At 42.1% G+C, this 13,806-nt stretch overlaps 1 protein-coding gene across 1 annotated transcript in view; it reads left to right on the forward strand.

Moving 5' to 3' along the window:
- Positions 1–3,800: 3,800 nt before the first annotated feature.
- Positions 3,801–13,806, forward strand: part of DBX2 (developing brain homeobox 2) — a 40,400-nt gene continuing 30,394 nt past the window's right edge. Inside the window, exon 1 of the mRNA XM_036302055.1 lies at positions 3,801–4,289. Within this exon, the coding sequence (XP_036157948.1) occupies positions 3,875–4,289 (415 nt within the window). The 5' untranslated portion in view covers positions 3,801–3,874. The remainder of the gene's footprint in view (positions 4,290–13,806) is intronic.

Genomic DNA, 13,806 nt, shown 5'->3' on the forward strand with positions numbered 1-13,806 from the left:
GGTGTTACTTGTTTTTCTCCCTCACTAGGCTCTGAATGTCTGCCTACAAGGCAAGGACCAGACCTTTCTACTCTTTATATCAGCGGTTCTCAACCTATGGGTCGCGACCCCTTTGGCGGTCGAATGATCCTTTCACAGGGGTCACCTAAGACCATCCTGCATATCAGATATTTACATTACGATTCATAACAGTAGCAACATTACAGTTATGAAGTAGCAACGAAAATAATTTTAGGGTTGGGTCACAACATGAGGAACTGTATTTAAAGGGCCAGAAGGTTGAGAACCACTGCTCTATATCTTCCCAGGATCACGAGTGCTTGCTAAGTGTTTAATACTCAGTAAAGGTCTGTTGATTAAATCAATAAGTGAATTAACATGATTAATACACACCAGCCTTGCAAACAACTTCCTTCCCACTTAGCAGCATATGCAGAGGGTGGATGTTTAAGAAGCTTTGGGTATATCTAAGGTCAATAAAACACATATCAGCCAGGTGAATTTTTAAAAGGAAATTTATCTTTGGCCTCACACCTCCAGCTGGCTTTTAAATAAATTGAAGTTATGGACCAAATTATTCTTAGGGTAAAGAGAAAAATTATGTGTGTGACCCCAAACATTTCAGACAGATTTTAAATGGGGGACATCTGTAATCCTGACAATAAAAATATCTTAGTCTAAATCAGTGATGGTGAACCTTTTGAGCTCGGCGTGTCAGCATTTTGAAAAACCCTAACTTAACTCTGGTGCCGTGTCACATATAGAAATTTTTTGATATTTGCAACCATAGTAAAACAAAGACCTATATTTTTGATAATTATTTTATATATTTCAATGCCATTTAACAAAGAAAAATCAACCAAAAAAAAAAATGAGTTCGCGTGTCACCTCTGACATGCGTGTCATAGGTTCGCCATCACTGGTCTAAATCAATTTGTCTAAATTTGCACAGGAGAGTGGCAATGGAAAGTGCCAGTTTTCACACTCCATTGACAGAGACACTTTCCAAAATTAGGAGCTCTAAAGGTTGAAAAGTCAAACACCTTTCCTACCTGTCCAGTCTCCATTTAGCAGGCTGTTAATAATGGAAATATAATCATATTTCTAGGGGGAGGGGAAGTAACTGTAATCCTAAGTAATTCAGTGTTCCCATGCATGTCTCTCCGCGGGGGAGGATCCGACCATGTTTGCTTAGGAGAACTTGGTGGTGGCTTTTCTTCCCAGGTTTTGGACCCAACCATCTACCATTTGCCATTTAACCAACTCCAACTAAGATCCCGTTCTTTAGATCAAAATTTGTTAGATCATCTCTTCTGGAGTGATTCCTAAATCAATTTTTTTTTTTTTTTTTTTATGGAGGAAGACATTTTTATACTGCCAAGTACTTAAAAATACTCTATATTTTTTGAGTGCTCGGGTAGGATTTCTCTTGGAAGAGTCCTTCATGTAAGCAATATTCCATCCCAATTGTTCCTGAGCTGGCTCCTATGGGGCTGAAGGCAGAGATGAAACTGCCACACAGACACAGAATATCCATTCTGGTAAGGCCAGGCGCACTTGTGTGATAGAACAGGGGGAAGACTCTGATGCCTTCAGGGCCTGGCAGGTATGGTCCAGGGGTAAAAAGGTTAAGGCCATGTGTAAGAAAATGACCAGAGGAGTGTGAGGGGAGCAGAGGTGAAAGGACTTGAATTCAATTTGTAAAAAACGCTAAGGTTTTTTAACCATTTAACATGGCCAGCTGACCAATTGAATTATCTGCCTTCTTTTCCAAGATTCTTTCAAATGACAGTAAAGAAATAAAAGAAAGGCAAGAAGCCACGAAGAAATCCTGAGAGGAGACACTGGCAAAGAACCATTTTAAGACAAGGCTAGGAAAAACAACAGAAACGGGAAGAAAGTAACAGTTCAGTGGAGGAAGCTACAACCTTTGGAAGGTAGGGGTTGGGTGTATAACCAATGGATGGTGGAAACCACCAGTATTTCCCTTCCCCACAGCCAGGACTCTGTCTGCCCTCAGCCTTCAAAGTGTCCCCTGTGAAACTTAACTGGAGAGGCCGCAGATGTAAGGGCGGCACAGCTCAGGATGCCCATGAGGGTGAGCAGGGGCTTGAAAACAGCTGTTGAGTCTCAGTATAAACTCTGCAATCAAAGGCCCCTCCCTCTCCATCCCAATCCAGAACATTCAATCAAATCATTAAAAAGTAACTGGAAATGAAATACTGAAAACTGAGAAATTTCTTATAAAGTCTCTAAAAAAAGTTATTTCCTTTACCCTTGTCAGCCGATGGTCACTGGTGCCAATTCAACACTAACAGACTCCCCAGTTTGGGGTGTGTCAAAGAAGGAAACTCAATTCAGTGCACACAGCTCAATTGTGATACAGCACAGCTCTCAGAACAGCACCGCTATGGAGCAGTTCAATAGTGTTACAGCTCAATCACGAAGCAGCATGGCTGTGAAACAGCAAGGCTGTACAGGCCCTGTGGTGAGGTCCCTCTCCAGCTACACAGCTCCCCTCTGCTCTGGCCAAACATCTTTGGTGTTTCAGCTCCAGCCATTGAAAAGCAACTCTTAGTGGAAAGAGAAAACAGACTCTCAGCCACAGGAGAGCTGACTTATATAGAAAGCAGCCCCGCGCCCCTGGTTCCTGATTGGTCTGTCTTCATGTAAAAGAGGTTTCCAAATCCTCTCAATTTGATTGGTCCAAAATGCACTGTCCTGATTAGTCAGAATAGAGCCATTCTAATTGGTTTGTGAAAATGCTGGATGGGAATATAGCTGCACAGCTCTGATTGGACAGGGCATGCCTCTGCCCTATTGGTTGAAATACATTTCCAGGAACTCCTTTTGGTTGAAATACATTTCTATTGGTTGAAATACATTTCCAGGAACACCTTTATACTAGTAAGGATTGGCTCAGGTGGCAAGAACCCATTGCAGGCAGTGCTGGCTGTTCCCTAAAATGTGGTTTTGGTGAGCAGCTCCTGTTTAGAATTGGCTGCTAAGCTGTTTTTGTTCTGTTTATATTTTTAAAAAAATAAATTTGAGCTCATCTAAGTCACTGAGAGTCCTTCTTAGATTATCCTTTTTTTTCCCCTCAGGGTTCACAGCCTAAAACAAGTAGGGGCCACATTTAATATGCAAAAAGCCCATTCTTTAAAGGTAACTTTTCAAATGTATTGCTACAGCAGTCTCAGTGACACTTGTGACTTTGATAACTACTGCCCTTCCAGACACTAACAACTCCGTGTACTTGCCCTGGATGTCCCTTGGTTCCTGAAGTGACAACACTGGAGAGCCAGAAGTCGCCCAACAGGTGGCACGCAGGTGGGCCACAGACCACAGGGACTCCTTGCTGGCGCGCAGGCGACTTCACGCCCCAGGAGCTGCTCCGGCTCCAGAGCGGCTCCCAGAGCTGGGCCCTGAGAGGGGGGCCAGGCGCGCCCCGTTCACTTCGCCTCCACACCCACCTCCTCCCAGCTAAACGTCCCCTCCCCTTGCCAAAGCTCGGACTCTTGGGGTTGCCCGTATTGTTGGTCGCGTCTGTCACTTTGTGGGCCGGGTGACATGAATGGATGAGCTGGACACACCTTCCAGCTTTCTTTAAAAAAAAAAAAAAAAAAAAAAAAAAAATCCGGTCCGGATCTGCATAGAAAGCGGGAGGGACGCCCCCCTGCGCCCCTGAGCCCTCACCGAGGGCCAGGAACACGCTCTGCTTCCCCCTCCCACACTCACTCCTCCCATCCTTTAAAGAAACGCCCGATCCAAATAAATAATACCGTCCCCAGTCTACCGCGTCCTCGGTGGCCTCTCCTCCTTCCCCGGGGTGCGCGAGCTAGAGGCGGCGTGCGACCGGCCCGCGGGCGCCACCATGCTCCCCAGCGCCCTGGCGGCGCACGCCGGCGCGTACTGGGACGTGGTGGCCTCCTCCGCGCTCTTCAACTTCCCCGCAGCGCCCGGCTTTGGCAACCTGGGCAAGAGTTTCCTGATTGAGAACTTGCTGCGGGCTGGGGGCGCCCCGCCGCCGGGGCTGCAGCCGCCGCCGCCCCACGGCCCGGCGGCTGCTCTAGCCACGGCCACGGCCACGGCCGGCGCGCAGGTCCGGCCCCTGCCCGCCAACCCCGTGCCCCTGAAGCTGTGCCCGGCCGCCGAGCCGGTCAGCCCCGGCGGGGCGCCCTACGGCACGCGGTGGGCTTTCCAAGTGCTCAGCCCCTCGGCGGACGGCGCCAGGCTGCCGGGCCGGGCCCCGGGGGACAGAGACGGCACCTTCCACCCTTCGGCCCCAGGTGAGTGCCGCGCCCAGGGTGCTGGGATCTGGGCGCGCGGCGCCATCGGGGAGGGCGCTGAGACCCAGTGCGGGGCGCAGGGATCCGCTCTGGCCCGGAACGTGCCTAGAACATCCCCCTTAGCCACTTTGGGGGGAAGGAGAGTCACCACCGCTAGCTGTGATTCCCCCCTCCATCCGCATCCCTTGCCACCAGCTTCCACTGCGTCCTCTTCTTTCTACAACTTGTCGGGCTCCCTGGATTTGCAGGCCTTTGGGAGAAACCCTGAAGGCACCCGGCGTTAGCCCTAGTTTCACGGGATTTCCCAAGTTGGGCGTGTTTGGCCGCCCTCTCCTTCCCCGGGGGCTGCGAGGCCGCTGGCTGGGAACTTCCTGGATGGGAGAGCTTCGCGTGCTCCGCTTTGGGGGCATTTGCCACTTAAATGGTTGCGACGGTCGGGGCCTTCAAGAGCCTTAGCCACGATGTTTGGAAGGAGAGTTGGGCAAAGTTTGGCTTTGGCTCACTAAAGCGCAAGGAAGGCAGGTCGACTTTTTCTTCGTGCCGAGTCGATACAGCGAATTGGCACCTGGAGTAGGAAGTTCACCGATAAATGGAATTTTGCCAGAAGAAGGGCATTTTGGGTTTGTTTTAATTCCCGCATGAAACCTAAGTAGTGTGAGTGGGAAGAAGATGGACAATTTAGTCCAATATGAGCTAAAGCGTATGGAGGGGCTGCCGAAATTGGCAGTATAAAAGGGGGAGAGCCTTTTAGAGACTCAGAAGCTGAGATCCAGTTGGATTAAATTTTTTTGGGTCTCTGTCCTTAGACGATCTTAACGCATTCTTTTAATCCCGATGGGTTTGTCCAGAATGACTAATAGATGCTTTTTCAGCAGATTGTATTGTCCCAGTAAACTGCCGGATCAAATGTATCGCTAATGGCTTTATAGACTTTAACATGTTTAGAACCTGCCCTGGTCTTCCAATTTGAAATGGTTGCTAACGGAACGGAACATATGGAATTACATGAGCTCCGGTCTCATTCACATCGTGTAAAAGCCTAAATTCTAGGAGGCCTTTTTGCACTCTGGGAGAGGAACAAGTACAGCTAAGGCAAAGTTTATAAGCTTTGGAAATTTGGGCCACTCTGTTCTTTTTGAAGTGGTAGGAAAATTAGAAGCATATAAAGCATGTTCAGGTAGACAAAGTCAGTAAATGTCTCATAAAAAGGACATTTTCAAGAAAATGTAGCGATTGCATAACTTTTGGTGGTTTGGCATTATGTTCATAAAAGTGATTTTCCAAGGACCCTTATATTGCTCCTGATCATGATTTGCTACTCAGCAATGGAAAATTACTTAATTTTAACCTTTGTAGATTTTACAGATTAAATTTAAATAGACCAAATGCTAATCAAATGCAGGTATGCCAATAACTCTGAAAAATAATTTTATATACTTTTTTGTTTCATTCAAAATATTGCAATTTATTGGGAAAAGGGTTTCCTAGCTACATTCTTTTAATTTTCAAGAACATATTCACTCTTGTATGCTTTTTAAAGTGTCAAAATGCAAAAATAATTTTTGGAATAATTACGAGTATAAGAATTTATATTTTCCTTTGAAGTATTCTAATGTAGTTTAAGCATATCTTTTTTCTAATATTTTATCTAATCCTCATTGAAGATTTTATGTTCTCTTAGTTAATTTTCATTTGGACAAGTAACCTTTTATTTCAAAAAATTATTCTTGTAAAAAGTGCATTTAATTTTTGAAACTAGAAAAAGTATCCCAAGAAGAAAATTAAAGCCCTGTAAATGTGTGCCCACAAATATATTGCTTAAAAGGAGCATTTGTGTTCATTTATTTTCATCACTTGACAAAGGATGTAGTTTTTTGAACATTGCCCAATTTTATTTAAATGACAGATTCTTGCTTTATCAAATATTATAGGAATTATTTTATACTGTGTGGAATTATGGAGTCCTAATGAGCACTGACAATGTTACTTTTCACCTGAAAATTAGATGAGGATGAAAGTGATTATGTTCTATGGAGAGTAGAGAGCACATAGAAAAGCTACTGTTTTCAGAAAGAACAGTCTTTCCACAAAGGCAGCGAACAACCAGTTATGATCTATTAGACACTAACTTGGGAGTGGATTGCAAAATGTGATTTTTAATCATTTCAGCCTATTGACTACTCATTTTTTTCTCAGCCTTAATTTGTGGAGTGCACCCATATGAATATTGAATAAGAAAATCACAGAATTCTTTTTAAATGCATTGGTGAAATGCAACACTGTTTACCTAGGGGATTCATTTCTGCTTCATTATTTTTGTTACCCACTATTAATTATACTATTAATTATATATTTCATTCATTCAGCAAATACTGTCTTCCATGTGTCAGGCTCCGTTCTAGGCCATTGGGATAATCAGTGAACAAAACAGGTAACTGTCTGCCCCGTGGAGCTTATATTCCATGTTCTTACTGCTTTATGGTTCACCAAGCATTTTTTAAAGATTGTTAGCTGCTTTAATCCTCACAAGAAGCCAATTATTTTTCTACAATGATTACTTCACTTCCTAGTATTGTTTTGGTTTGAAGTATCAATTTAAACATCTGTGAACATGGGGAAAAAAAGAAATTGCCCTAATCTTCACATTCCCTAGATTAGTCTTTCACTGAACATGGGAAACTAATGAGGGATAAAGAGATAAGCAATTACATGTATCACAATAATAAATCAGTTGTGATTTGGTATCTGAGCCTATAAAAGAAATGGGTTTAGGTTAAACAGTAATGCTGATTTATTTACAGTTATGGACAAAGGTGTAACTGTCAATGCCTTGTCCCTAAAAATTTGCAAGTCTGAGTATTTAGTGCAAGAAAAGGAACACTCGATAGCTATATGTTGCCAAGTTGTTCATATAGAGTAGTTTAAAAACTTTACTTTAAAAATCAAAGGACAGTCCTCAGGGGCTGAGAAGGGCGTATTTAGTACACTGGTAGGTAGTAAGAAGGCTCACCTCCAGGGGTTGGATCTGGGGGACAAAAAAAAGGTTTGGATCTGTTATAGTTCATTAGTGGACACCAGGAGGGTTTGCAAGTAAATCCTAATCATCAGAGACCCTTCCCCAGAAATTTATTCATGTTATTATTTGGTGAATCTTGTGCTAGATGAAAATATTCATCTTTTTGTGTATAAAAGACAGTCTTGAAATGTTAAAAGCTGAAAGATTGAAATTTATGTTGGTTATGCCACCAGTTATCTTCAAAAGGGAACAAATGGCCTTGCTTTTTAATAACATTGGTTATTTTAAGCATTTTAGAAAATGTTTGACATAAAGATAATTCATTGAATATAATTTATTCTTTATTAAATCTACTCCTTATGTGGTATATAAAAGAATTAAAACACAAATGTTTGTTCTGGATAGGTGAACTGAACGGTTCTTTTATTTTTTTCCCCAAGCAACTTTGTTAAGTAAATTGTACTATATAGCACAGAAATGGAGCCAGGTGCCTAGTGTTTTTTTCTGGCACCATAAGGATTGTTTCTTACCATTAGTACTTAATGTGCACTCTAGTTTTTTTGTCCAGCCCCCACTCTCAATGACTATTTATGTATTAATCCTTGATTTTGTCTTAAACCTATGTTTTGTACTCCAATTGGTAGTTTTTCCACTTTCATTGAGATACACTGAAAGTGTGAAATAAAATGGCTTTGCTTACATTGTAGGCACTTGGGGGAGGGAGAAGATGGACTTGTGCTCCAGGTGGGGATTCCAGTTCAAAGGAAGACTTCTGATCTGATTATTTGAAGCCAGAGTATGTCACTTATTTTTTGTTAACACTGTTCCATAGATTTCTTTTGACAAATTGCAATCATAGCATCTTGAATGTTGATAATGCTGACCCAGGACAAAGAATGAGGAACCCAAATGATGATGGAACCCATTCGGGTGGTTCCTTGCTCAGGTTATCATCCCGACCATTTTTTGTTGTTGGAATTTGTGGATAATATCGAACCATTACTTACTACATCTGAATATTCTTGTAATCCGATTTACAGCTATTTGGGGTTATAGTAACATGTTAATCGTTTCTACATGGATCATGAAGTCAACTCCTTCAGGTTCAAGCAGGTGTTCTCGCAGTGAAGAGAATCAAGAGGGCTCCCTATAGTCCCTTTATTTCTGGTACTGATTGAGTAAGCCACAACCCTTACAGAATAGTGTCTGAGCTGAAACTACAACAGGGTAATTTATGAGCATTTAATTTGCCTCTGACTTTCCCAACCCCTAACCCCGTGGTCGGCAAACCGTGGCTCACAAGCCACATGCGGCTCTTTGGCCCTTTGAGTGTGGCCACGAAGTTTCAATCACACTGTACGTGCGCGCCCGCACGTGGTATTTTGTGGAAGAGCCACACTCAAGGGGCCACAGTTTGCCGACCACTGCCCTAACCTATGCTTCTCTACTTCACCTGAACAACAAGGGATCTCAGTTTGTTAACATATGTTGAAGCTATTGAGGTTTAATAATGAAACAGGAGTGAATCCAGAAGAATGGTTTCAATGCCTAGAAAATTGCATATGGAATTATGCAGAAATAAACTTAGGATTCAGAGAGTTCAAGGTGACGTGCAGGAGGCCAAAGGGTGCCGTATGTTGTGGGCAGTTTAAAAGGCTATGTCAACAATGATTTTATCTACATTTGTTTGCTATAAATGTAGCTCAGATGTTGGAAGCAGAGCTGTCTATTGGACTCTGTTAAATTCCTCTATGAGCATGTCACCTCCTTCCTGTTCTTGTTCCCAAGAAAAAGTTCTCTTTTTTGCTCCAAGAAGACATTTTATGGTTAGGTTTGCTGCTGAACAGTGATAGAAATGGTAGCAACTTGAAAGTAAGAGGGTAACATGGATGTGTTCATATAATACTTTGAGATTCTTTGCTATGAAAGTTTTAATAGAAGTGAAGGTTATCTTTAAAATATATAAACAAATGTGTCTTTATGTTAGGGTGAGAGGGGTGTAAATGTTCATTAACTCCCCACTCAACCTACTTTCCACCACCTGTTTCTGTTGTTGATATTGTCCATAATTTTGGAATCCTTCTTATTTTGTCTTTTGAGGGGACTTGATTTGTAGCTCTTAATACAGTGTTTGTCCACTTAATCTTGGATTAACAAAGACTCTCAAAGTTTTTTCTTTATTAACAGTGATATTTTTTTGGTAGTGAATGTACACAATTTTAAAATCAGTAAATAATATCAAGTTTTTATTCATATACACCTGGAGTTTGTCAGGAATAAAAAGGCAACTTGTAAAAGAAACAATATTATTTTTATCTAGGACTACTTGTTAGCATCCCTATTTAAGACTTCATTAGATCATGCTTCTATTTTATACTCTCTTAGTGGAAAAATTGGATTTTTGCCTTAATGTATAATATGCTTACCAGACCCTTGTATATTTTATTCCAAAATATTTTATTTTACTATCAGTAATGTTTTCACTTTTAATGAAATCTCTCTCTTTCATTCTTTTTAGCCTCCAGTCAATACTTGATTTGGCAATGCTGAGCGGTTCATCACTTTACTGGTTTTATATTTAATAGCATTATTCATTTTGTCAACCAGCTATTAGTTGGGAATATTTCAGGGGCACATTTTTTTGTGAGTTATGTGAACAGTAAAATTACGGCATTAAAATTCTCTCTGAAATCAAAGATCAAAAAGCTTCTATAAGTTTTTAGACTTTTGTTTCAGAAACAAAGCATCCATGAAAAGGAAACAAAAAAAAATTCAAATCTTTTTCTGTATGTTGCTGAATATTGAATTGCCTTCTTGTTTATAAATATTCTAAAGATGAACTATATGTTTCACTTTTCTTTTATATGTTCAGGCACGGTGCAATAGCAAAATTAATTCTATTAAAGCTGGTTCTTTAAAACTTTAAATCTTGGACACTTTTCTTTTAATCCTCATCTAAGGATATGCTTCCACTGATTGTGAGAGAAAGAGGAAGGGAGAAGGAGAGAGAGAAAAGAAACATATCAATTGGTTGCCTCCATACATGCCCTGACCAGGGATTGAACCCAAAACCAGGGTATGTGCCCTGACTGGGAGTCAAACCCGTGACCCTTTGGTGCACAGGACAATGCTCCAACCAACTGAGCCAAACCAGTCAGGGCTAATCTCTGACACTTTAGATACAGATATGTGAAGGAGCTAGTAAGCTATTCTTTGATAGGACTTATGTACATTAAAAGAGAATAAAGATCATGACTGCTGGCAAGATTTTTAATAGACTCACCTCAAGCTGGATTGAGTTTAGGTGTGTTGTACCAATTCTACAGTTACTGGTATATTGGGTGTGAAGCCAAAAGACAGTCTGATTCTTCAAAGCAGGAACAGTAACTCCTATTTGCCTATATATTTTCTATAGGTGCTTTTGCACTACACATTGATCGTTGCAACAAACACTGTCTGGCCTGCAGAGCCTAATGTATTTGCTATCTGACCCTTTATGGTAAAAGTTTGCCAGTACTTTCTCCAAAGCATAAATGGCAAATTTCAATATACTATATATTTTCTTCTTTTTTTTTAAACATTGTACAAGTATACTTTTTACTACATGGAGGTGGAATAATGCATTTGTGTTTTTTAAAATATATTTTTATTGATTTCAGAGAGGAAGGAAGAGGGAGAGAGAGAAACATCCATGATGAGAGAGAATCATGGATCAGCTGCCTCCTGCAAGTCCCCCACTGGGGATCGAGCCCATAACCCGGGCATGTGCCCTTGACCGGAATCAAACCTGGGACCTTTCAGTTCATAGGCTGACGCTCTATCCATGGAGCCAAACCAGCTAGGGTTACTATACTATATTTTCTGAAACGGTTTTAGCAGCACTTCTTTAATTTTATAGCCTAGATTCACATCTAAGGTCTTTATATTACTGATTATGCAATCCCAAGCGATTCATGTAATCGCCTTGAACCTCTGCTTCTTCATTTCAAAATGAGAACCGATGTTAGGGTCAACATTTGACTTTCAAATACACATATAAAAAAATACACATAGCAAAATCCCATATGTAACATGCAGGGGAAGATGTGGAAGACTCCTTTCCATCATTTCACCATAAGTAAAACATTGGTAAAGGGGTATTGGTGTGTAAGAAACCATCTCCAAACTTAGAGGTTTAAAGGAACAATTTATCATTTTCTCTCTCATTTTGGTGGGTTGTGCTCAACTGGATGGTTCTCCCTTTGATTCTCATTGCAGTTAAATGTAAGCTGGGGCTGCAGCCATCTGAAGGTTCAACTGGCTGGATGTCTGAGATGGCTACTCACGTGGCTGACAGAGTTCCTGGCTGTTGACTGGGTGCTCACCTGGAGCTGTTCCAACACCCATACTTGGACTTGCAAAGTGTTTTGAGCTTCTTATAGCATGGCACCTGGATTCTGAAAGGGAGATTTATAAGAGCACATTGCAAGAAACCCAGGCTGTAACTCAGTGCTTCTTATGACTGAGCCTTAGAAGTTGTATGTTAGTTCTTTTATATCCCTTGGTCAAGCAAGGCAGCAAGACCACCTCGAATATAAGAGAATGGGAAATAGGCCCCACCTCTCAGTGGGAGGAGTGCCAAATGATTAGTGGCCCTTTTAAACCTGCTACAGGGTGAAATCAGGATAACCACTTTTAAACATAATTCCTGCTGGGACTGGGATAGCTGGGAGCTCAAGGAGTCTTCATTAAGGCGTTTAGAGTTTTGAGAACTACAGACGCTATTCCGTTATGGTATTCTCTTCTGTGACATCAACTTTATAATAAAAAGACCAACGGATTTTCTCAAATTTAGTTCATTTAAAAAATATGTTTTTATTGATCTTTAGAGAGAGAGGAAGTGAGAGGGATAGAGAGATAGAAACATCGATGGGAGAGAAACATCAGCAATAGGCTGCCTCCTGCACTCCCCCTACTGGGAATCAAGCCCTCAACCCCAACATGTGCCCTGACCAGGAATAGAACCAGTGACTTCTTGGTTCATGGGTCATGCTCAACCACTGAGCAACACCAGCCTGGCCAGCTCATTTTTTCAAGAGGTGTCATGGAGATTCCTTGAAGGGAGAGCAGCAGAGGTAGTGACCATCTTGGATTACTGCAATGAGCTAGGGCTCCATAGGTTGAGGAGAAGCCAAACCCAACCCACCTGTTGGTGTTGTAAGGATATAGGAGAAGATGGTAGTGGGTGTGTTGTTGCCTATTGCTACAGCAAATTGTTAGGGCAGTGGGATCCTCCCATTTAGTTCCTCCTTATTCCACCACATCCCATTCGCTACTGCCAGGTGAAATTTTCTAAAATACAGCTTTCATCATATTACAAAGCCACTCACAAAAACTTAACCATCCCCATCTAACTATCAGATCAAATAAAAATATTCAATCTGCTCTTTAAGACCTTAATTCCAACATCTGCATTTAGCTCCTCCAACCATATTGCTTAATGTTCATGCGTTTGAAGTCTCCTTAACCTGCCCCATGTGGCACCACCATCCTTGCCCTCTTTCCTCTTGTCCATGCCACCTTTCCTTCCTGGCATGCATTCTTTTTTTCTTTTGCTATTCTAAATACCTTCCAAATCAAGGTCCAGATTAAGATGTTTTTTCTGCTTAAAGCCTTCTTTGACAAAGCCTTCCGAAAAATATTCTTAAAAAAAAAAACCCCAAAACAAAAAACTTGCAGCTGTATTTCAGTGGAAGTCTGGACAATGCTGCTTTTTTTTAAAAAAATATGTTCTCTCTCTCTTTTTTTAAGAGTTGATCTCATATCCTATCTAATAAAAGAGAAACATGGTAATTAGCGTACGACCGCTACCCTTCCCATTGGCTAATCAGGGCGATATGCAAATTAACTGCCAGCCAAGATGATGGCTGGGAGCCAGGCAGCTTGAAACTAACATGAGGCTTGCTTGCTTCAGTGACGGAGGAAACCAACATTCCCCGCCTGCCTTGCCGGCCTCTGAGCCTGCAGTTTGAAACATTGTAACAAATATAGAAGCTAAACAAAACCCCAGAAACCTGCTTTCAGCGAGCCGGGATCTCAGAACTGGAGTTATACATTGTTTCGATTATAGAACCCAAACAAACCAGATACCTGCTTTTAGCAGCAGAAGCCTCAGAGCTGGAGCCAGAGCTAAAGCTGGCCCAGAATAAAAAAAGAAAAGAAAAAAAGGAGCAGTTGGGAGCTTCAGCCCTCAGCCCCTCACCCAGACTGGCCAGGCATCCCAGTGGGGACCCCCACCCTGAAGGGTGTGTGACCAGCTGCAAACAGCCATCATCCCCTCACCCAGGCTGGCCAGGCACCCCAGTGGGGACCCCCACCCTGATCCAGGACACCCTTCAGGGCAAACCAGCCATCCCCACCCATGCACCAGGCCTCTATCCTATACAGTAGAAGGCTAATATGCCTCCCAGCACTGGGATCAGTGTGACAGGGGGTAGCGCCCAAACCCCCTGATTGCCCTGT

This window comes from Myotis myotis, unplaced genomic scaffold (assembly GCF_014108235.1).
Source record: "Myotis myotis isolate mMyoMyo1 unplaced genomic scaffold, mMyoMyo1.p scaffold_m19_p_3, whole genome shotgun sequence".
Lineage (NCBI taxonomy): Eukaryota > Metazoa > Chordata > Mammalia > Chiroptera > Vespertilionidae > Myotis > Myotis myotis.